The sequence below is a fragment of the Sphaeramia orbicularis genome, chromosome 9 (assembly GCF_902148855.1).
Source record: "Sphaeramia orbicularis chromosome 9, fSphaOr1.1, whole genome shotgun sequence".
Taxonomy (NCBI): Eukaryota; Metazoa; Chordata; class Actinopteri; order Kurtiformes; family Apogonidae; genus Sphaeramia; species Sphaeramia orbicularis.
The window spans coordinates 31,482,173-31,507,827 of NC_043965.1; the positions used below are offsets into that span (position 1 = coordinate 31,482,173).

A 25,655-nucleotide genomic window follows, 5' to 3' on the forward strand; every position below is an offset into this window, starting at 1 on the left:
GAAAAACATGAACATGTATTTCATTCAAGAGCCGTGAGTGAGCAGTTCTTAGCAACCATGTAAATCCACGCTGGAGGACATGTTTGATGTGTTCTGAGTCTTCTGATGATGACAACCTCACACTAGCAACACTGATTACCAATCCCTAAGTCAGATTTAGAAGATCATTTATTCACTCATTTATTTGTTATCTGCCACAAAGGTGAAAAGTGGAAAACAGGGGTACAATATTAATATTAATGATTACTGATGCAGTCTGTATTTTACTATTAAAATTCTGAATAGATCATACACCATTTATCACAGCCAATAGTCATTTAACTATAAGTTTTGAGTTTATCATTGTTTTGTCTGAAAAAAAGGAACTCTGCTGGAAAAGGATCCTACAAATGCAACAAAACACCATGGAGAAGGAGAAAGGCAGGAATAAAACTTTGCAACACAGTCTTTTATTTTCCCTTCTCTGCACAGTTTAGTGTTTCAGTTACACCCTTTAGGCAGTAAAAACTGTCATCTAATCATATCCTCACACAGTCTTAAATGCCATATACGCCCATACCAGCTTGGAAAGGGGACCTTTCTGTGGATTAAAACGGATATGAGGTTATTTTTGTGAGATCCATGATTGCACGAGGCACTCCCATCCAGACTTAGTGTGATGACTGAGGTGGTGAGCTAATGTGGCAGGACAGTGATGCAAAGAGTTGTGTAAAGTCAGCTGGAAAAGATCATGCCCATTATTTACAATGACAAGTGTTTTGTGTTTAATCAGTAGATGCTTATGTGAGATGCTTTACATTTAGATAACAGGTTAAGATAGGGGGAAAATTGATTTATCATGTATATTAGAACTAAAGATACTATTGATAAAATTAAAAAATAGTCACAAGAATTAAATTATAAGGATATATTATACAAAAAAAAAAAGAACTGTAATGATAAAATATTTCTTGAATCTTTTGGTCCATAATTTAGACATTCTAGAGTTATGCTTGGTTTAATGAAAGATCATGACTTTATTTCAAAGACAATCAAATGAGACCCAAATCTGATGAAGCAGCAGAACTACAATGTGTGATCTGACATGTCGTCCACACACTTTAACTAGTATTATTAGAGAGCTTGACAGCGTGGGTTTGGTCTGGCAAGACATGTTGCACATACTGCAGTAGATCAGAGGAAAGACAAGGGAAATGCTTTAACACCTCTGAAACAGTGAGGGGAAAACGTGATGAGGAGATGGGAATTACTGCTGAATTAAACACCACTTTGATTGGAAACTGATTGACCGATGGTTGGCAAAACATGAAAGGATGACCTTGAATTCTCCAAAGCAAGTATGGATTGGCACACGGCATCTCTCCCTCTCTCCTCCCTCTCCCTCTTTCTATCTTTCACTCTCTCTCCCTCTCAAACACACACACTCTCATATGTGCACACACAACACACTTACACGTGCGTAGCCACACACACACACACACACACACACACACACACACACACACATCTAGTAGTGCACACTGAATGAAGCGCACATCACATACTAGAGAAAAACATACATGTGAGTCGACACACTCGAGTGCACCATCTCTGCTTTTTCACACTCTCTTTAGTGAGGAAAGAAATGAACACACAGTCACGTACGACAAGCCAGAGTTGAGAGAGCAACTTCAAAGTAAGGCAGATGCAGGGACAGCACCCTCTGAATAAATTTTCTGGCCACCAGTCGATCTGCCCCCAGGCTAAGATTGTGGCTGTTCGCATCTCTCCTGACCCCTCATCAACTCCCAGTTAAAACCAATCCCACTCTAACAAGGCAGTCATATCGAGAAGGGAGGAATACATAGGTAAAGATAAACGCGAAAAAGTACATTTCACATACCGCAGGTATAATGAAACACTGTACATTAAACAAAAATATGAAGGACTTTTGTAGCTTAATATGTGGATAAATATATTTGGTTTCCACAAAGTAATTATGTTTTTTCCCAAATAAATTTAAGTGATCAATTACTGTGCATTTACTCTTTCATAACAAAAAGGAATCATTTTGTTTTAGAATGGGTGGCTGGTGCCCTTTTGGAAAAAACACTGGATTTTTTTTATTTGTCACATACATGTTAAATCTCACTGTGCTGTTACAGGTACCTGTGAACAACAGTCTGCTTACAACATGCCAATGGTGCTTAATAGCACACTGCTGAAACTTATGTGTGTGTGAGAAGTGTCAGTATTTAGATATTCCTGTTCAGCAACTGCTCATTATTATTTTTCTGTGTTGACGTGTTTTAATATTTCATTTCTTTATTAATCATTCATAAGGATACGGTGCATAATTGTAATTACACCTGCTGGGACGTAGAGACCATTACATTTTTGTCATGGGATAAATTTTAAATATTCTTGGTTTTGTTTGTTTTGGGTAAAAAAAAAAGTACATTGCATTTAAATGTCAAACTACACGGTTTTGCTGTAAATTTAGGTGAATGAAATTAACAGCTTGTCTGAGCATCATTTGTAAATTACATTTTGTTACATCCTCTGCATACTGTAGCTAAGAAAAACAATGATGTGTAGCCCGGAGGGCAAATATTCACCTGTGTGTGCACATGGAAGTGCAAACAGAAACCCACTATCCATAACCGCCATGCATGCATAGAGATGCAGTATGTAACTATGTTGCTTTTAACTGAATACAAATACACACACTGAGGCGCACACACAAACACCCAGGAGGAGTGGGGATCTAATGAGGCCCGTGGAGACACTGCAGAATTGTCAGTCAACCCTCAGCTTGCTGACACGCAGTCGACAACATCAATGACTTTTTTCCCAAACAGGGGAAGCCTGTCAAATTGCATCAGAAGAAGAGAAAAGTCAGAAGTCCATTGGCTTGGACTGAAAGAGGTGAAAACTGACTGGGTCAGGAAACACTGTAATACAATAAAAACTCAAGAGATTCAAGTCATTTAAACGCATCCACCAAAGAAAACTTGATTTCACTGTAGCAAACCTTACATATAAACATAATTTCTTAATGGTTATGAAAAACAGATTTCATGACACCATTCAGATTTACGTGTAGTTTACTTCACAGGAACAAAAAGTATGAACCACTTCCTTTCTTCCAAGACTGTTGCAAAACAGGCCCTCCATATTCCTCAAATCGACAATGGGGCCTCGTCTTTCAACATAAAGTGAGAAAATATAAAAGAGTCAACCTTCTCCTGTCAGAAAGAGGCTTGACTCACTCCATCTTGCCAGTAGGTGTGCCATAATGGGCCATGCTTATCCCAGGTGTTACTGTGCTTTGTCTTTCCCAGTGTATTGTTCCAGAACATACAGACATGCAATTTTTCATGGTAGTATGTAATTATGACTCTCTCACTAAAGCTGGTCTGCCATTTTCACACAGATGTAGGCAAGTGTGGTTTTTAGTGCTTTCATTGACAGTCTTGTATAAATCAGCTGGATATATCACATGACTAGTGTATTCATATTATATAGTGCATGTTTATTTTTATATTTTAATTGAAGTGGGCCAACAGAGTCACAAGTGGCTGGAATTTTCTTTTGGTGCCTGACAGTAAATATTAAACTACATTTATAAAGATAAAATATGATAAATTAATTTGCAAAAATTATATGAATAATAATGTTATGTAATTTCGCCTTCACTGACCATGTGCGCATTTTTACGCACTGTGTTCTGCTGAAATGCCCTCGGTTATTTTATTGTACTGGTGATGTGGTGGCTTGAGGGTTAAGAATAGCTGATCTACATGCTGCTGAATGAAGTGTCGGTTTTCAGCGCAAACTCCTCCTCTACGGACGGGCTGCGCTTTTTCTTCCACTTGAACAACCAAGTAGTTTTTCAGGGCGCATTCCCCGGCAGCAATGTGGAGGGAAGGGGTGACTACGTCTTACTGAAATCTGACCACTTTTGCATCGGCTGTTGTTTGTCTTTCATATTTTATAAGCTTTTTTTTCTCCTTAAGGAAAACATTTCACCGTCGGTTGAAACTTCTGGGGGGGAAAACAGCCGAGTCAGAAGTGAAGAAAACTGCAGCCTAACCGACTCGCGTGTTTTTCTTTTTTTGGCTGAAGCCGTTGTTTTCTCACACATGGATATTAACAGATGAAATCGGACGTGTTTGCTCGCTCTTGAGTAACCTCTCGATCGCTCGGACAGTAGTTTATGTGGTCCCTGGGCTTCGTACGAGGATAGAGCCTCATTCCTCAGCAGCTTTACAGGGAGAGAGACACGCAGGGGCCACAAGTTGTCCGCAAGCTGCGAGGGAGACGAAACTTTGCCAAGTTACTGCGCATCCGGCCACCGACGCCAAATCTCACCGATATTTTCTGCGTAACTTTTATTGTGGATTATTGCCATGGAGCGCGGGAGCACATTAAGAAGATGAATAAGGAGTTTTGAGGAAAATGAAGAGTTTCTTGTAGTTAGTTTTACGTCAGTGACTCGAGTAGACTGTTTTGATATAGATATATATATATAAAAGTCAATTGTTTTATTGAGTGTGTATTGTTTTTCTCGCCTTGTTTGCAACCCACTGGTCTGCAAAAATGCCCCAGTTAAACGGAGGTGGTGGGGATGATTTGGGAGCCAATGATGAAATGATATCTTTCAAAGACGAAGGAGAACAGGAGGAAAAGATATCCGAAAATGTATCAGCGGAAAGGGATTTGGATGATGTGAAATCCTCCTTAGTGAACGAATCGGAAAACAACAGCAGCTCATCAGATTCAGAGGTAAGGTCATGGCACATCAAATATTCTCAACACAGCCTTGGAGAAAGTTGTTTTGGACTGAGTTGGTGTTGAAAGTTTCAATAGTTTCTTCCACTCTTGTGTGTGTATATTCTCCCTTGTCAGCAAGCAGAGAGGCGCCCCCAAACCAGACCTGACTCAGAAAGTTATGAGAAAACAAGAGACTACTTCAGTGAAGGTAAAACAAACACACACATACACACACAGATTCTCCAGACTTAATGCGCAAAAGCTGGCTATTGTGATGCTTTTGTTTCTTAATTATTTATAACAAGCGACTTTTCTTTATCCCTGCAGCACTAAGAAGGCAGCAAGATGGTGGCTTTTTTAAGAGTCCTCACTATCCTGGTTACCCGTTTCTAATGATCCCAGACCTCACCAATCCCTACCTATCCAATGGTTCACTGTCTCCAAGTGCAAGAACAGTAAGTGGGCCTGTTTATATGTCAGCCCTTCCTCTCTTTCCTTTTTCTTTCGGACTCTTTTTAAAACTTTGGCCGTGCGTAAAAGTTCCTTGTGCACAGCCAGACCGCCATATTCCCTCCGAGTGGCCTCTCAAGGAGTACTAACTACTTCTTTGTTCTTTTTGGGGATATAAATTTCTCTCTGCCACCCACACTCGACTCTTGTATTTGACAACTTCTCTTTTGTCTGAAACTTCAGACACATCAATCATTTAAAAAAAAAAAAATTGGAATAAACTGGTGACAGTGCCTTTAAAAAAAATAAAATAAAATAAAAAAAATAATCTGCAGCATTTATTCTGCACTTTATTTACCAGGGAAAATGTCTTCATAAAGTATTAGCTGAGACATTAAAACTACTTATCCAGAGATATATTTAACACAACAGAGTCTACTGTGTTTTAAAATTTACTTAAGAATCACATTGAATTTTGTCAGGCTGGTGTTATGTGATTTTTAAAGAGGTTAGTTCTTACTTTTCAGGCTATAACTTTACTGTTTGTTACCAGATCCAAGTGCATGTTCAACTGTAGGCTATTTGCACACAGTCTTCAGAGATAACGGCAGAAAAAAAAAAGTTCTTCCTGAAGTCATATCCTACAGTAACAACAATGTAATACCTTGCTTTGACATACAAGGGAGGCATTTCACTGCAGTGTCCATGACAGCTGTTTTAAAGTCTAGATAAGGTTTGACAGTCTTAAGTATGTGTTGTTGATAGTAAGTTTGCAATGATTATATTTTAACAATTGGCTTTTGCTTTACTGATATAGCTAAGCATTTGTGAAATTAGTTGTTTTAGTTTTTCTGTTGGTCCTGTATTATTTAACGACATCACATTTTTATGACTGGCGCAACAGTATTTTAATTCTGACTTCCTGCACGTCTCTTAAGGAACGGTGCAAACAGGGACATTTTTGTAACATCTGAAATACAGCTGAGTGTGGAAAACTCAATAAGGTTAAAGAAAATGTAATGTGTGAGGATCTGCAGCCTTACAAGAAACATGCATGAACTAAAACCACAAAACTGTAGTTACAGTAGTATATTTGCAATGATATAAAATGCTGTTTAAATGGCACTATGTAAACTTCCTTGAAATAATCCCTGCAGGAGAGCAGTGTTCCTCAGACCTCGTCCATCCCCCAATCCTTGTCACATCCCCCCAAAAACAAGTATTTTCGTTAAGGCCTGGCAGGCATCTGACTGAAAAGAACCCCCTCCTCCTTTTTTCTGTCCCCCTTTCACAGTTCCAGGCCCACTCCCCTCGCCCCCTGTACCTTCCATTCAATTAGAAAGGCGTTAGTTGACCATTGTTATTCTGAGCAGTCTTGATGGCTTCATTGGAGGTCTCCTCTGGGGCTCATTAACTAAATGGCGACTCTCCTCTCTTTAGGTGATATGTGTAGATCCTTCATCTTATCTCTATTGGTCAAGTTTCACTGCAAATAGTAAAATGATTGAGATAAGCATGGTGGAAAAATGCAGCATTTGCTTCTTTTTTCTGCTACTTGGACTGGTTGATTTATTTCAGAGAACTGTTGATGTGTTAAGTAAAATTCTAAGGAGTAGATTTAACAGCGTAAAATAAATAAGATTTTTCCACAGTTTTTTGCAGACTCTTATCTTGTTGCCGCTTTGTTTTGTCTGAGTGGAAAAGCCTCTTACTTCCTTTGTTTAGTCCGGTAAAACAAAGTTGGAAAATTAAAACGGCTGTTCCTTGAGGCAAAGTAAGAAACTGCTGTGGATTTAAAATTGAAGGAGTCATTTCTCCTTATTAGAAAAAATAATGAGGTCAATAGGACAGTGAAGTGACAGTGTCAATCACCACTGTGGCTGAAAACAGGCAGACACACAATGGTTGGCATACTTAGATGTCTAAAGGTCTCCATATTGCACAGCGCTCATAGCTTAGTGTGAATGCAGTCAGTGTGATTGATGATAGCTTCGACTCAGTACCTTTTTAGGCTCTTAGGCACGATGGGATTGGCTTGTTTACACCTGTGGATGAAGCTCAAAACAGGCAGATTTACAGGGGGTATTTATCAGCATTGCACCCATATCTAGCCACCAACTTAGTTTAACTAATGAGTTCTGGAGCTCTATTTTTATGCACACATTGTCTGTGTGTTTTGTGGAATATGCTGATGGACTATTTAAGATCAAATTTGCCTACAGGGTAACATAAGCTGAGTTGTCACCTTGCTGCTATTGAGACACAAACAATCCTACAAACTGTTTATTATATTACGCCACTTGGAAAGCTCCGCTGGGACTGACATATTTGTTTTATAAGTGTGGTATGTGGTTATACTTGTGCTGCATGAGCCACATTAATGTTATGTCTCTCGAACAGATCATGTGATTAACACCAGGCAGCTGAATTCTCTGTTTGCATCTTCAGGTTGCAAGCTACAGTTTCATAGCTCTGGGTAAATGTAAATATTTTTATAATTACAGATACGACAATGTGTGCGTGTGTGTGTTGCAAGAGGCATTATTTTCTTGTGTGTCTATTTACAACTACCCCTTCTGGCCTTAAATCTCAATACTTTATAGTCATATACTCTGACACTAATGCATATAATTCCTTACAGTGCTTGTCACTATTTAAAAGAGCAAAAAAACACAGAGGCGATAGGTTGCTCAAGAGTCATTGTGCAGTGATTCCTCTGCAATGTGTTACACGATGAAGGATTTGAGGCCCAACTTTTAAATTTGGATGTGGCAACCCTATCATGAGCAACGAGAGACAGGCCTACATGGGATCAGCACAGAGTTCCCCTGAGGGCCAAGCATAACTGATTTAAAGCCTGCTCAGAGCTGACATTCCGCTGTAATCCACAGAGAGCTGAGGAGGAGGTTTTATGTTTGGAGAGATGTTCCACCAGACTCCTGCCTGGTGTGGGGTGTAGAGTCAGAGAGGGGTTTTTTCCCCTACAAAGTCTCTGACAAGTTCAGTTTATTGTTTGTCGATCCATTGATGTGATTATCACCGCATTGTTCCTGTAGTGACAGGCTAGTGCAAGATTTAATTGGTGAACATACACTCAGCTTGACGCCACCTCTTGTCAGCCTCATCAGCACTTCTAGATAACTCTGTTAGTACATCATCATCATCACTAAAGAGTGAAATGCCTCTTGTGTGTGAGAGGTGGCAAGTAAGCGAGAGCGAGGTTAGCCACTCAAATATATCTTCATCAAATACACAGTGGGACACTCAAACTGCAGAGCATGATTGTTGAATAAAAAAATTGTTAGAGATTGAGATATGAATGGAGAGCTTATATAAGTCTGAACATGTCAGTGGCTACAATAGCATACCTATGTGACTTTTTCATTCTTTTTGCAGCATTTGGTGCTTAAAAATGTGCAGACAAAGAAAAGTCAACACAGACATTGTCCCCCTGAATAAAAGGGCCTCTCCCTGCATAAGCAAGCTCTGTTTGTGTAGAGGTGTCTTTTCAGCAGGTTGTTCACTTGGCATGTCACTCACCTTGGGGCATACATGTGTGTATTTACACACATGCATCCATGCATGCTGCATGTTTCTGTGTGTGTAAATTCTGTGAGGCTTGGGCGGGGGATTCAGGTGAGGTGGAGTGGATACTTTGCAACAGAGGGAACAGTGTACAGGGCTCACATTTTGACAACCCTCAGTGTTGTATTCCGCCGCTGCAAGTAATCTGAATGTTAGCGCACAAATATTTTTTCAACCAAGCACTGTGTCAACAGAGCTAACATTTTTGACTAGGTTTATAGTTTTTAAAAGATTTTTTCTTCAAAGGCAAACACATCTACATCAATTTAGTGGCACTGTTCAATTAAGGACAGGTCGCCAGCAACCGCAGAAATGCCATGGCTCGCTGAGAGTTCTTGCCTGGAGTGATAAATTCTGATAATGACCTCATTGCTAGGCTTTAGGAAATTAAATGAAACTTGCCAAAATGTGTTTTGAAATGTATTAATTAGTTATGGTTAAGTTTGAGAAGGAGTTGTTCTTGTGTTAAATTACACCAGAGAATCTTAATTGGTGTTAAACTAAAACAGTGACAAATTTCCACAATGGTGTGTTCAGCAATTCCAGTAATTTTCTTCAGGTGTAATCAAGATCAGGTCCAATTAGTGAAACTCAAACTAAAGCAGTGTATAGTACTTAATTATATTGCCGTAACATGTTAAAGTTGCAATTGTTTTATTTTACATGCTGTAACGTCTATAAATCACTCACTTTGCAACCAACAAACCAGTAGATTTTATAACTGGAGGGAATAGACGTTTTATAATAAGTAGCTTTAGTGGCAGCGTGTACCACCTATTTTTTCTGAGTTTTATAGGACTGTGCAGTTGCCATTGCATTTCATATTCAGACCAGGAGTACTCATGCTCACTTCCTAACAGCACTTGTGTAGAACTGTGTGAAATGGTGTCAGTCCTGGTCTGTATCCTTCCCTCTTTGGTCTCTGTGGAAAGCATGAGCTGGCGTCAATTCCTCCTGCTACCCCATAGCCTGCTAGTGCACTACCTAACCCACCCACCCGCCCGCCTGACATTAGAAATTCTGTTTATAGCACTCTCTGGCATCTCTAGTGCAGGGCCCATCAGGAGCATCTCAGCACCCTTTGAGGAAAGGATAACCAACATCTCCCCTCTCCAGCCGCAGACTCCCCATATTCAGTGACATCAATGAATCCCTTTGATGTGCCAAGATGAATATGAGTGCAAATGTGTTTTTATCAATTTATGTGTTTTTCTAATTTGCTATGTTTGGCCAGAGCTTCTGCACAGTTTCTGTATTGCTTTTCCCACTGAAAATTTGGGCAAACTTGCCTTGAAGTCAGTAGACATTTGGCCGAAGGTGAACATTTGTAGCACAGTTGAATTCACAGCCTTTCCTTTCCTTTATTGGAATACGCTTGCTTTGAAAGAATCTCAAGATGTGTTACAGATCATGTAAGTCTAATATCTGAAAAACTCCTATGAGATGTTAAAACCTGCTAGTCCAAAAGGGGAAAAAAAGAAAAAAAGCTTGGGCTATTTATATAGAAAATGATGGTCATGTCTGCACATGTTCCACTTTCGAGGATCTGCTGTCATTGTGTGGTGGATGGTCACTGTAAGGCTGAGTATTGTCCAGCCACCATCTCCCATTTTCAGTAACATCAATGAATCCCTTTGATGTGCTTGGATGAATATGAGCACAAATGTGTTTTTATCAATTTATATGTTTTTCTCATCTCTCTGCACAGTTTGGCGTTTCTCTACAGTCTAAAAAATATTGGACAGACTTCAAGTTGAGAGATAGGTGAACCCAGTGCGTGGTCACAGTAAAGCTGAGCTATTGTACAACTCAAATACAAAAGATTGAGGTTGATGCAATGGAAATGCAAAGCTGCCTATCTCTAGTGCTCCACAGCTGCTAATTATCAAAAACTAGCAGAAAGGTTTTTGCCACAAGCTGAAGCGCTGGTATATGGAGGTGTGGGAGGAGTAGACACGTATCATGTGTCGTATGAATACCAGTTTAGTCATGTCTGTTTTGTGGTATTAACCTACAGTCCTAGTGCAGTGGGGGAGAGTGGGCCTCTGGATTTATCAGCTCTTTATGTTCTCTGTCTCAATCCCAAGTGACTGAGACCCTGAGATAATTTATCAGCAACGCAGAATATTAATCAGTGGCCTTTTTGGTCAAGTAAAAAAACACAAATATAATTTACAGTTACAGATGGATAAAACATTTGTGAGCTGATGTTCCTTAGAGATGATATTTTGGTTAAATTAAAATAGAAAACTAAACTCAACATAAGAAATATGTATTTGATAATGAAATAGTCCACCCATTCCGCTGTATTTGACTAAATACTGAATTGTGCTATTGGACTGACTCGTGTATGTTTATGTGGCCATTGCTAGCCATAACCACTACTGTTTAACTCACATAAAGAAATGTTTTTCCTCTATAATTGTACCTTAAACGCTTCACTCCATGCTAATAAAACATGATTGTACAGCAGGAAGAAAAGGAAAATGCTCTAAACAGGGTTTCATCAGTCTGGTATTCCAAGCAGCTGTTTTCAGTTTAAGCACTGCAGGCAGCAGGAGAGGGAGAGAGCAGGCAAGAGGAGAGATTGTTGATGAGATGTGGTGGTGGGAGCATAAACTGGGGCAGATATGGGTCCTGCTATTCCTTTCCCTGTTATCCCGAGGTGGGCCGGCTTCCAGACCTTGAGGCACTCACTTATCTGAGGGATTCTGTCTCCCACAGAGCACAGCTTCTCCACCGTAGACCGCAGTGCTTTGCCATTCCCTTACAGTCACAGCCCAATCAGCTAACAGCAGGAGGCTATCAGATCATGAACATGTAGCATCAATACTACTAAGATTTGTATCAGGCTTCGCTTCAGTTCACACAGAGGGCATTAAAATGCTTTCTAGCTGCCCCGGCTCTGTTAAAGTCTATGTTGTATTGCATGTGTGTTGTATCAGTGAGGTTGTAGTGGTCATACTAAATTAAGAAGTGCATGGATATCCATCCAGGATGAGGATAGTTGACAGTGAGCAGAGCAGCTGTTCTTCTTGCTGAAGTTATAAATCAGTTTGGCTGCTTCCCACTGAGTTTGTCCTTACTACAGGAACACATTTTGACTGCCGGTGGAGCTCATGTCCCCTGATGGACACACATCACGTCATCACATTAGACCTGCAAATGTGACCTCATGCACATAGATTAGATCAGTATCAGTTAGTATATTTTAAACTAATAAACAGTTTGAATTAAAAAAAAAAAAAAATATATATATATATATATTTTTTTATATATATATATATATATATGTATATATATATTTCTACCTTTTATTTATTCTCATGCATTTATCTTCTTTCTCATGATGCTTTCAAAAATTACATTAACCGAGATATACTGTGAAATTTAGGCTGTATATGGAAATGTATCAGATGAGATGTGCCATCTGCAATCTGGATTTAGCTCTGACCCTAAAAACATGAGCAATGCATGTATGGGATAGCATGTATGACAACATAAATCATCAATGGGGCCAAAGGAAATTTTCCATGTTGAATACATTTAAATCTGCAGAACATGTGTTACTGCGTAGTTACATTTACTGGCATTATCTGACACGCTGTTTGAATGGAGGTGACATGACAGCTTTAAAGTTTCTGTTAATATTGATGTTATGTTGAATCGTGTAATCTTGTAGTTATGAAAATATAACCAGTAATAACACACACATTACTTTGACTTACATTCATTTCTTCTTAAACAACCGTTAACCCACAAATTTAACTGTCATATTATGACATTACATTTTGTAAACAGGCAGATGTTTCCATAACGTGATAAATGTCCAAACCTCGCACACATTCTACAATCGGAAACACCCATACATTCCATAATATCACTGTCAATTTGGTTTGTATAATCGAAATGATAAAATTTTATGCACATAATGGACATGTCTTTTAGTGTATTTAAGTACATAATTTCCCATGAGCTCAGGCTTGTTGTCCTAATAGTGATAATAACTTAACCTCTGGGTGCCCCTTACTTCCCCTAGTTACCCTCATAAACCAATTGTACTTGTTAAGGAGTCACAATGTTCTGCAGAGCATCAAATTTGATTAAAGCCAAGCAAAGGCACAAGTCATCTAAAATGTGTAGCCTCCTTATCTCCCACTGGACTTGTGGATCCTGTTAGAATAAACAGCAGAAAAACTTCTGATGGGCAGATATTTTTACATCAGCGCTGTCCACAGGATATCACTCTTTCTTGACCTTATCTGCTTAATTTAAAATGATGAGGTAATGTTGTTGATTAGTTATGAATAATGACTGCGGTACAGGGTCCTTGTGCTCTGCTTTAGTGATAGAGGGAGTTCCCCAACGTCACTGTCTCTCCCTGATGATCATTAGCTTTCTTTGTTTGGAGAGTTTATCATTTGATGTACTGAGGTTGGTTACATCTCAACTTTTGCTCCCTGTTCCAAGAAAATGTGCATTAGCATGAGTTTAACCCTGTCTTGGATAATAATGACGGACGTAGGAGGGGTGCGCGACAGCTCCACACCTCTGCTGACATAATCCGTCATCCTTTTACATGGCTAGGTACCAAATCCCTACAAATGTGACTGGCTTATTTGCTTCAAATTTGGAGTAGCTACATTAGAAAAAAGGGATCTAATCAGTCCTATATGACATGGAGTAGGCCAGGGAACCCTTTTGTTTGATTTGTACATGGGTTGGAGGGGTTGGCTATTGGAAATCCCTGAAGCAGGCTTTAGGGGCAGGTCTGATTCTCGTGTGAAATGGGAAGGCTCTATAGCTCTCGGCTGACTTGACTGGGGCTGTATGGGTGTGTTGGCAGGGGGAGCGCCGGTCATGAATAGGGTCTTTGACTACCTCAGACTTGCCCTGAAAGGCAGGACAAAGACCCTAGGGCAACGGCTTAGAGCCTCACAGCTGAGCTACAGAATGCTTGGCCCAGTCTTCCTCCCTCCTTGCCTGATTTAAATACTACAGTGGCTTTCAGCATTCTGGCGACGGAGGCTGGCATTCACCGCAGCACATTTACCATCAACTTTTCTCTCTGTTTTTGTTTACAGTATACTAATGGCAGAGCTGTTTACGTAATCCGTTGTATAGAATCCTTCAGAGGCGGTGGTTAATATGCATCAGTGAGTCTCTTAAAACTGACTAAAGATCAGCTTCATGTTGTTCATATTAAGTAGAATTTATTTTGGTACAGACTAACTGCAGACATGTGTGTGTATATCACTCATAATTACAACTCTACTCAAAGTTGTTAATTATGGAACTTTCTTGTTTATCCTAATGCAAGATGGAGATATTGGCAAGTAAACATGGTGAAATTGGGTGCACACCTCTAACCACTTGAGTCAATTGATTATTTTTGACAGATCCGTGTGACTCTTCAGTTTGTGATTTGCAGGGCAGAATAAAAAGCAATAAATCTTTTCTGCAGAGTTAATGGGGTTATTTGAGTCCTGTCCAGACACTCTCTCCCCACAGAGAGTCTAGTTTCAGATGTCACTCAGAGCTTTGTTTGCCCCCCAGGGTGAAGGGTTAGAGGTCAAGGTTCAGGGCCAGTTGGCTGAGTGGTCACAAAAGCCCAGGCTTCCCTCAGCACATCCGATCCCTTCTTCCACACCAGCCTGCAGCGACAATGATGGGATCAGTTTGCAACATTTGTCTTTTCGTATTATAATCGCCTACCTAAAATTAATTTTCACTTATGTCAAGGACAGGATTATAAGGGTATAGTTCGCAATTTCACAATGAGGTCATAAACTGGCTTAGATTTTGGCTTACAACTTTATTGCCTCTCAATGGAAAGTTGTGTAATTATACAGTTGCAGCTCTTGTTTTGTAAGAGTTTCATAGCATTTGCTGTCCAGCTACTTTGTTTGTTCATCATTATCACTGATTACTGCAAAACACGCTGTAATTGGTCGTAGTTTTATGTTTTATTAATTTGAAAGAATTTCAGAAAATGTTATTGTCAGTCTTTTTGACACCTCAGTAAAATCTTATACCAGGTTGTTAAAAAAAAGGCTTACGTTTCTTTGTTTGAAACACCTCTGAAACTTTGTAAACCCACGGCCTCACCCTCATCAGCCCCCACCCACAATCTCAACTTCTTTCTGCCCCACCACCACCCAAACATGTCCTCCAGCCAGGTTTATTATGCCGTTTCACGCAGACCAAAATTGCAGCTGCATGGAGAACAATCTGGAGCACATTAGCTCAGGCGCTGTGATTTATAAATTGTTTCTCAGGCCATAAATCCCTGCTGTAATTGTGCACAAGCACCCCTCTCTTTCTCCAGTCACTCCCCCTTCGTTCTCTCTGTCTCTTGCTCCTTCTCTCTCTCTCTGAGCAGCTTACAGTTCTTGGGTTAACACTAATTGTTTGCAGAAGTGTGCAGTTTGGATTGAATAGAAGTTTGTTGCATTGTGGCGCAGATTTGGCCTGGCAGAAACAGCTCTTCATGAAAGATAAACTTTCCTACTTTTATGCTGTTCATAAACCCATTTCTGTTGCATAGTGCGAGCCATACTTAAACATCCAAAATGGGATATGAGCATTTGTCTTCAGCTCCCTGTTACTGTGGTTCATGCTCTGCATTCCTGAATACTGTGTAATTGTAAGGGGCCTCTCCTAAACTCTGTCCCTGGGAATCTGATATTTACAGCAGCCCCTGATCGTAATCACCTTGCCATTCTCATTAGATTGTATTGAAACTGAAAGATAGCAGCAGCTGGATATATTATTTTAAAAAGCATGTCCAGCCTTGAGTTTACAGTGGTCTGGCTAATGTCATGAAGGCATTTTTGAGCAACTCTGAAAAATGTAGCAGCTTACATAAATCAATATTAGTCTCTTAAAAAACATCTGTACACATCAATTTATTTCTCTAGTCTAGTCTCTCCTGTGTAAGTCTCCAAAGTAATTTGTTCATTATTGACAGAAGAAGTGAGATATACTCTCAGGAGGTTGAAAGTTCCTTACTTATGTTTTCTAAAGCATTGTTTTGCTTTCAAGAAATCTGATGAACCTTGAAGAGGTGTGGGACCCCACGACCCAACCTCATCTTGCCTTGTGACTCCTCTAAAGGCTGTCTGAAACCCTGAAAACCTATGCTTTCTTAGTACTGAGTTAACTCTTTACAAAGTCTCAAACATATAAAAGGAGCTTTGGATGTGAATGCGGATTGGATTCATTGCCCAAGATATTACTTAAAACGGATTAAGAAATAATATTGCTATGTGCAGCATGATAGAAATGATGGCTTTAGGTTGCACGGAATGACTTTTATACAAGTTTCAAGTATTAAAAACTGTTTTGGCACTGCTCCAGACCTCCCTGCAGTCTGCTGACAATATGTCCAACGACTCCTGTGGACTGTTATGGTACTAACTTGTGTCACATGTTGTAGATATGTGAAATTACCAAACTAAAACTAAAGTTGTATGTACCTTGTACCACCTTTAACTGAACTCATTTCCAAGTCTGCCTCCTCATCTTACAAAATCATCATCTCTTTTGGATATGTAGATGTCACATTCTCCTTCATGTTTTCTCACAAATGTTTAAAGAGAAGACTCAGGACACATTTTCAGTAGTCAGTTTCTGTACAACTGCCATCAGCAGACACAGGGCGACGGGAGTGTTGAAGCATACCTGTGGCGTGTGAATGTGTCTGTGTGTGAGTAGGACAGAGCCGGAGGGCAGGCGGAGGAACGGGGAGGGCGGAGAGGCGATGAAGAGTGGAGTGAGTGGGGTTAGCAGTGGGGTGATAGCGATGTCAGGTAGTAAAAACTGAGATGAGGCAGGGCCCAGAAGACTGTGGGCCTGGAGATTTGTGCCTGCACTCGGAGAGCAAACACAGGAGGCATCTGCAGGCAGCTGTGTGTGGGGGGAGGGGCCGCTACTCAGGACAGGGGGTGGGGGTGTGGAGCTGGGTGGTGTTGGGTGGTGGTGAAGAGAGGGGAGGACTTGCAGAGTGAACACAATCAGCCCTCTGTTTTCATAAGACTTGTGGTATGTGAGAGCAGAAACAAATGTGTTTAATTTAGGCCCTTTTTCTCCCTTGCCTCTCCACTACACCCACTTATGCCCACCTCAGTTTTAAGAACTGACTTTTTCCCTTCAAGATGCTTCATTGCCTCTCTTGCCTCTGTCAGCTGCTCTTAGGAAGTTTAAAAAAAGAGCCAGGAAAAGCAGGAAAAAGAAACAATCACCCACTGTGCCCTGTCAGAAAAAAAAGACACTTTTAGCAGACATACTCAAATTTACCTTTGGGGGTGGGGGTAAATATTTATATGCAATTTCTGGAAAAAGAAGAGAAAAAGATTATTTTTATATCTTTGCGGAGTTTAGAGTGATTACTGTGCTCCTGTATTTGCCCTCCTTAGTGTGAGTATGCATACTTATTATTGCCTCCTAAACGCCTGGGCAGGAAACTCTGTATTATATTGGTAACCCATGCTGTCTCCAGTCAATTTGTGTTTGGTCATAAATGAAAAATTCAGGTCTCACTTGTGTGTCATTGGCGTAAGCATGGACAGCTCACACACCTACACACATCTGATTTCTATGCTGAGCTTTACTGTAAACATCTACCCGACCACTGGTAACCACCTCGTGTTCTGGAGTTAATTATACAGACGTTTACGGCTGTGAATTTCAATGAAATGAGGCTACTCCCCAAACAATAAAAACCTGTGTTCCTGTGCAACTGGACAAACAATACCACAGGACATGGAAAAGGACAACATCTTTGACATTTGAGGTATAGTCTGTCTTGACATTGGAACACATTGACATTAAGCGGAGCAGTCCCTGACAATTGAAAGCAGATCTTCCAGGTACGGGAAACCACATAACTGACTTCACATAATTGACTTGAATAGCTTCACACCCTCCTCTCTGTCTTTATGAGATGGCCTTGCTCTTACCAGATGCATAATCATTCTCTTGTGTGTCTAATTATACAGTTAGTTTATATGACCTGCTGTTGTGCTCTGTAACAGAATTACTCACTTATTCCTAACTTTAACCTCAGCAAGACTAAAGACCTTTCCTTTAACTACATCTGATTAAAATTACCTGAAAGTCAATGAGACTGAATGAAAACAATGGCAGCTTCGTTTAAATACTATGCTTCACGGTAACACTCTAAATCTCTGGTTACAGGAAGCTATAATTCAGGATTGTGTCATGCAAAGGGAGAAAAAAAATCAGCCCTGAAACAAATAATTGCTAGAGTTGCAAAAATTAAAACTCCTGCTGAAGTCGCAGTTCACTCACTTGGATAGAATGTTAAAGAAGCTTTTAAGGGGGGTTTATCTTGGCCTTGTGTCCTGTTAATGCTGTTTTATTACTGAAACAGCAGTAAATTCACTCCCAGGACTTTTCACATAAACCCATTTTGCTGCCCAGTTTTGGCGTTGTATAGAATATGTGGGAGACAGTCATGTGAAACCATTGTGTTCTATAAAGATTCATTGTGGAAGGGTGTTATATTTAGGGCTTTTTGCACAAAATATACTTTTTAAAATTTCTACATGATATCAGCATTCAGTACCTTTTTCCCTGTGTTTTCTATACTCTGCTTCTGATTACTGACATTGCTGCTACTGCAGGCTGAGAGTGGAACCATCTTGAAAATCTTGACGATGTGTTGTGTGGACCTCCCTTATGCTGCCTCCCCTCTTCACTCTCCTCTCTCCGTCTTTGCACTAATAGTTCTTTTGTGTACAAGAGCATGTTAAGAGGCCAATGAGCCTGGCCTTAATAGGCCAAGTTACCATAGAAACCACAGCACTCTGGATGTCTGACCTTTGACCCAGTTTTTTTACAGGCTGTGAATAAGAGTGCAGGACGACCAACCAGGTCACAATAGAGGCCCGGCAAACTGAGGGAGTGCCCCTGTCATAGTCACTTAACTTCATTCCTCTATGGGCTAATGGACACTTCAAATGTGGTAGCCATTAGCAGTATGTTATCTCCACTGCAGGAGCACAGCGTTCTCAGGGTTAATATAACGTAAACCAAAAGACCTGGCTTTATATCCAATATGAGTAATGCACTGAGAGAGAATGTCTAGCACTAGATAGTTGTATATATTGTCTTCTTAAAGAAATTGGTTTTTAATTGCACTTCTCAACTGTTGCACATGGGATCAAAAACATCCAGGGTCACATGCTGTCTGTGGATGAAACAGATTTTCTTAATCTTTCAGATCCTTTGCCATCATCGTATTTGTATGTCTTTCGCTTTCTGCCTTTCTTAAAGATTTCTTTAATTAATAACTTCCTCCTTGACTAATCTCCTTATTTCATAGTGGACCAGATAATAGGATATAGTCGCCATTAAAAAAAAAAAAAGCAGTAGCCCTGTAGTGCATTGTGGGTCTGAGAAGATGAGGTGCTTGTCGTTTCCCCGTCAATTACACACTAATTAGCACAATGACTGCTGAGGTTTGCTTAAGAATTGTCAATGTAATTGCCTCTAATGTTGCCAAACAATGAGTCTTAATGCAAACTCTGAGACAAGGCGGGGACTACTTATCACACTGTCTTTGTCATGAAAGCTTTAATTGTGTTTCATGCATAGATCAGGTTGAGGTGTCAATGGCCCTGCATGAGCAGGTGATATCAGTAGAACAAACCGGGGAGGGACTGCTGTGCAGGGGCCTGACAGGACTATTGTCTGAAGTTGCTGTTCATATGGGCAGGGGACGATAATTAACACCTCAGCCAAACAGCAAGCTGTGTGGCCCATTTGTTTTCTGTTGGGGGGTAAAAGAAAACAATGGGGAGGGGTTCTCCACACAGTAGGTGACTGACATTATCTGCTGAAGCAATCCATGGAGGCATTCCTGTTGCTTCTCCGCTATTCACCACAAGATGAGCAGAGGCATTTCACAAGCACTGGTCTTTGTCTAGGCTGATACATTTTACGTACATATTTACTCTTTTAGTCATGTTTTAACTTGAATGTTGTGTCCATAACTGAATGACTTAAGTATCAGTGTCAGAGCATGGAATATACACGTATAATAAGTTTTCGAAAGTTCCAGTTTTGCTCAGTTTTGGAAATATTGAGTTTCTCCTACTAACTGGATAAGTAAAGTTACTAAAGTTCTAACTCTATTAATATTATTTTTGATTGTACCCTGTCTCTAACTGACAGTCTATGACTTCTCAGTGCCGGATTCCATTTTGCCCAGAAATAGGCAGATAGTTACTAGCAAAGTTTGGGATTTTTTTTCTGTCCTTTTGGCAGAGTGTCTGACTTAGTTTGACAGCAAATGTCCAGACATCTGTCTCTTCTCTGTGCTCTGATGTTGGCCTGCAGTATGGCACCACACACTTCAGAGATGACAAAGACTCTTGGCTGTGTTTTCCTCTGCTCTACGAGAGCAATGTAACAATTAGAACCCAGCACTGGCAGGCCACATGCCCCAGAGCATATGTTGTATTCTCTCTGTTCAAAAAACCAAAGGGCTCCAGTGTAGCTTTTTGGAAATTTTCAGCGGCATCATTGCCACCTTTGTCGCATCTGGGTCCTGTAAAAGTAGCACATTCTACTGATGTCTATTCTGAGTGCTGGAGGCAGCAGGGAAGGCTGGAAGACAGTTAGAGAGCTGTGAAAATGGATCAGATAAACTTTGCTTTAGTTACACATTTCTTTCAGTACTCTGTCTGAATCTATTTGCCAGAGCTTTCAGCACCAAAGCTGAAACAGACATTGCTATGGGCTTTAACCATATGTCTGTTCAAATTGTTTCATGAGGGTATGTGTAAAATATTACAAAATGTCATGTAGTTTGTTTCAAATAAATTGGGCCTGTTTATTTTATCTAGTCTTAATATTACTTTTCATACCTCTGTGTCCATTTTAAGTGCTGGCTCTTATTCCATAGCTCATACTGTTTTAAATTCTTCCCTTGCATTTTTTCATACAGTAACATTGAGACTCAGAAAGTTTTTGTGGAGCAGTATGGCCCACAGTTGCTTGCTTTTGTTTCCTGAAACAACTCATATACCCAAACACCCTCCCTCTCCCTCTCATGTGTTAGTAGGTGGTGTGCTCTAGTCTGGACTGTAAGAAGCCCAAGAGCTAATGTGACAGTATGCGGCTGGCATTACCTGGTTGGTTGTTTCAGAGTGTGTGAACAGTTGCTCCATAGGGCACACTGGTAATTAAAAGAAAAGTAGGCGCACAGAAAAAGTGCCTGGGGGCATGTTCCTCAGTCCTGGCAGAAGCTGTCAAATAAGGGATGGATTGGGGGGGGGGGGGGGGGGGGGGGGGGGAGCAGGGGTGGGCATGGCTGGGCTAGACCAAACGCTCACAATAGCGCTTGTTTCATTTGTGGAAGGATTCATGATTGACATAGATTAGACAGAGGAAACTGCATTGTTTTGGATTTTCTCTCCGGAGAGTAGCATTCATTAGGCACCATGCACACAGCAGAGTAAAGTTTCAATAGGGAGCTAGCAGCCTCTAAAAGCAACTGCCTCCTGACAGTTGTATGGACTTGGGCCCATTAGTTGGAACCTACGATTCAGCCTTGAGCAGTATAGTGAAAATGAAGAGGGCTGATGTCAACTCCAAGAATTTCCCCCCTTTTCGAAGGGAAAAAGGGTCCCCTTCCCCCTGCGTCGCTGCTCTGTTGGACCCCAGCTGTCAGGAAACAATACCCTCTGCCTGCTCCGACAAACTCATTCCTGAAAATGTTTTTTTTCTCCTCTCCCTTTTCCCCCTCCTCCTATAATGTCTTTTCCATTTTTAACCCGCAGCCATCCAAGCTTCCTTCCTCTTTACAAACCCTGAGTGATGAATGAAGTTTTAAAAAATCAAAACCTGAATGACTCCACCAGTTTGCTTGTTTGTCATCATTTATTCTGAAGAAACTTTTGAAAAGTAGACAAAGAATATATGTAAAACACACGCTTTACTAATTTTGTAATTTTTTTATGCGTGGCTTACCATTTTCCCATCATTCAGTGTGTGTGTTTGTCAAGATGCTGGTACATGGGATAGTATACTTTACACAGTGGTAGCAGGGGATACATGGTAAAATTGTGTAAATAATTCCTAGAGACAAAATTTATAATTCGCCTGATGTGTCTGCAGCGCATCGGCCTGGATGAGCAAACATAACCTATCATATAAAACCCTTTTAATTAATTTGAAATTGTACCAGGGAGAAAATCCACATGCATGACAAGCTGCTGTATCCGGTATTTAAACTGATTCATAAACCAGATGGTTGAGCCGTGCTTTTGGAACTCTGACTTCATGCTATCTCCATTGCTAAAGGACAAAAAATAAATAAAAATAATAATAAAAGAATGCTGAGCTTCTTGTATTGAGTGATACATCACAAACATTTTTTGCATCGTGGCACAGCAGTGTGTTTAAAAAGGACAACTGTGATAGAAATCTGTTTCAAAATAGAAGAGACAAACACTTAGATCAGCCTGGATGATAACTTTTGTACATGTGTAAAAATAGTGATACAGAAAGGGGAGGGACTGATTTGCACCAGGTCAAAAGGGCAAAACAATTGAGAAGGACAGACAGGAGTTTGCGTCAAGTCACAGGCAGCCTTTCGCTGTTCTGTAAATGGGGCTTCCTTCCAGCTGTCTCTTCCCACCCGCTCAGCGATGGGCGCCCACAGCTGGCCTCTTGTTTTTCCTTGACAAACGGCAATTTCACAGTCCTCCACCAGTCCGATGTGTTCACATTGCTCCCTGTTCGCTGTGCCAGAACTCACTGTCTGTCTCCAGCAGTGAAGTGGGTCTCATACAGGTGTCTGCTGGAGATCTCTGTGGACTCAACACCATTCATCGCAGTTTGCATGCTTTAGTAGAACATGCAGTTCCAAAAGCTCCATAACAGCAAATAAAAGTGTTGGGGTGCAACAAATGAGATCTTATGATTATATCTGAATGTTTATTGGGCGTTTTTATTACTGTGCTTGTCTTTCTCCTGAGTGTTTTATACTCTTCTCTCACTCTTTATCCACAGTATCTGCAGATGAAATGGCCTCTTTTGGATGTCCCTGGATCTGCAGGATTAAAAGACTCACGTTCTCCCACCCCAGGGCATTTAGTAAGTACACATTATCATCTTAATAAATTGATTATGATCAGATGATGCCACAACCTCAATAACTGCAGACACGTGTAAACACTGTGTATTTTATTACTAATAATGTGGGATTTTTGTCTTTGCATTACTTTAGCTTTATTGATTATTTAGAAAGCTCTCTCATTAGTCAGACTTTTTGGGTTTTCATTTAGTGCATTGAAAGAACAAAAAATGAAGGATGAAGGAAACCAGTTTCTTATGTGTTATTCCCTGCCAAAATTGTACATGTTATAACTCACACAGTGACTGAACTATGGCACCCTGGGATTTCATATATGTGAAAAATAGTGAACATCAGCGTAGTTATACCATTTTCTCGCACTTATTTTGTGACACTAATTGGGTGTTTCCTCCAGGCTACATCCTACGGGACATTAATTTAATTATCAAACAAATCATGCTTATTGGGGGAATCAGTTTACTGCAAAGCACATAAATGCTATCATCAAACTATTACCATAACGTGGTTATTCACAATAATTACATTATATGGGGCATGTAAATTTACCAGTTCCCATCCATCCATGTTCAGATTTTCCCCAGACTCCACACATCACCCGGAGGCCAACTGCTGAACACACTTTTCTACATTTCTGTCTGTCTTTTCCACAATAACGTAGTCTTTGCCATAAATCTCTGAGGTTTGAACCTCCTTGCTATTCCTCAGTCTTCCCACACAGGTGTGAACTAGTCATGATGGTGTCTCACTCTGGTTAGACAATGCGGGGCCTCAGCAGACCTGTTTGGTTTGTGGTTTTGCTGATGGGTGTGTGTTCAGAATTGAAAACATTAGATAAGATCTTTTCATGGCTCTGGGTTGTGTGAGGCTAAGAGCACATATCTTGCATCCCAGCTGTTTGACTGTAATCTGGGCCTTTTCTGGTCGGCCATATCGCAGTTATGTTAAGCCACTGTCACTGCACCTAAGCAAAAAGAAGCATTGTGACTCGGCCCCTTGACCTTACATATCCTGGCTAGACATGCTTGTTGAGTTTGTGGTTGATTTTCTGGATCTCATAATCGCAGCGATGCACATGACAAAGTCCTCATTGACTGCAGTAAAAGGGAAACTGTTGTGAAGGGGATGGAGTTTGCTCATGGGAATCTGGGAATGACTTATGCCTCAATGCAAACCAATTAAAGATTTCTGTAAGAATAAATGCTGACCTATTTCTGACCCTGCTGGCAAAGACACAGAAGCTGCTTTGTCAGATTTTATTCAACAAACTAGTTATAATTAATTTGCAGAATATGTAACACTATAAGAGGTGTTATTTTAAATAGTAGTAGTGATTAAACATTTTAAAGTAAAAACAGTGAGTATAACAAACAGGAACTGAAAGCACTTTGATGGAGGTTGAGTTGTTGGCTCAGATTGTTTCTGTTCTGTCCTTCAGTGGTTGCTTTTTGCTACTTCTCATGTGGCTGTAATGCTTTTCTTTTGTTTGGCCTTCATTTCCTTGAATGACATTAAACAAGAGAAGTTAATACAGATAGAGACATTTATAGAAAACTGACTGTGTGAAGAATCAAACTGTGTTCTGGCAGAGGAGATACTCACATTGAATAGAAAACTTTTTTTTTTTTTTCAAGGTCTTCCATTCTATTCCTATGAACTACTATAACTACACTTTTCATTTTATAGGAGACTGTGCACACTATTAAGCTAACCTTCAACATTACATCATTGTATTTGCACTGCACAGGTCTAATGATTATGTATCCCAACCAACCACTTAATTCATGCAGGTTAGTTAAAGACTTTCTGAAAGAGAAAATTAGATTACATATTATAGTAATTGCTTATGAACATTATGGTCTGGTGTAGCATGTGAATCTTACAGCACTGTAAAAAGGTAGGAAAGTTCAATGAAAGTGGAATTGCTTTCATTATGTGAACTAAAAGAGGAAGTCACAATGCTTGATCTGGTGACCTGTGAGCAAAAGGTCATTTGATGTGTAGTGGAAAGCTTTAATATTAGGTACAGCGCACCCTGGGCACTGAGGATAGAAAGTGAAACACCCCACTGTGCCCTTACCCCCCACTCTGGGCCAGGAGCCCACATGCCCCTCTGGTGTGCTGTTGCTGACAGGGAGCCAGGCTGATTATGTGCTCATTACTCCAGCCGAGTAGAGAGGGAGTGGGAGGGGAGCAGCAGGCTGGCTCCCCAGGCCTGCAGGCTCCCCAAACCCCAACGCTGCACTAATGAGAGCAGGGGGAGCGGATGGGCACACATGGGGGGCCAGGGATTACTGGCCAAGAGGAACCAAGAGAGAGACCCAAGGAGAAGCAGTGAGGAGACACCAGCAGGGGCTCCTGAAGCAGACCTGTACTCCTGCAGTCATTTTGCAGTCATATGTTACATCTGACATTGTTACTGCGTGTTTTTTTTTTTTTTTTTTTTTTTTTTTTATCATGGACTAGCACAATTTGAAAAAGCTGTGGAGATATCCTGCATATATACTATTACATATTATGGAAATGGTGTCTAAGCATATTATTATAGACTTTTCATTGGATGAGAGGCCTGCTGTAACATTAATAAATCATTGACTAGCTGCATCACAGTGATCCAGATGAGGACAATGTTGATCATTAGAATTATTATCACTGTCATTGGATGTTTTTACAGATGCATGCAGACATTACTTCAATCATTTTAGTGAGCAGATAGTAATTTGACATTCCTACTAATTCT

The 25,655-nt window shown here is 40.4% G+C and overlaps 1 protein-coding gene across 2 annotated transcripts in view; it reads left to right on the top strand.

Moving 5' to 3' along the window:
* Positions 1–3,859: 3,859 nt before the first annotated feature.
* The window catches only part of tcf7l1b (transcription factor 7 like 1b), a 31,916-nt gene continuing 10,120 nt past the window's right edge, over positions 3,860–25,655 (top strand). The window contains exons 1-4 of one of the 2 annotated variants that reach the window (XM_030144341.1): positions 3,860–4,767; positions 4,891–4,963; positions 5,083–5,210; positions 22,834–22,917. In XM_030144341.1, coding sequence (XP_030000201.1) covers positions 4,582–4,767; positions 4,891–4,963; positions 5,083–5,210; positions 22,834–22,917 — 471 coding nt within the window. In that variant the 5' untranslated portion in view covers positions 3,860–4,581. The remainder of the gene's footprint in view (positions 4,768–4,890; positions 4,964–5,082; positions 5,211–22,833; positions 22,918–25,655) is intronic. The other variant, XM_030144342.1, reaches the window with a different exon arrangement.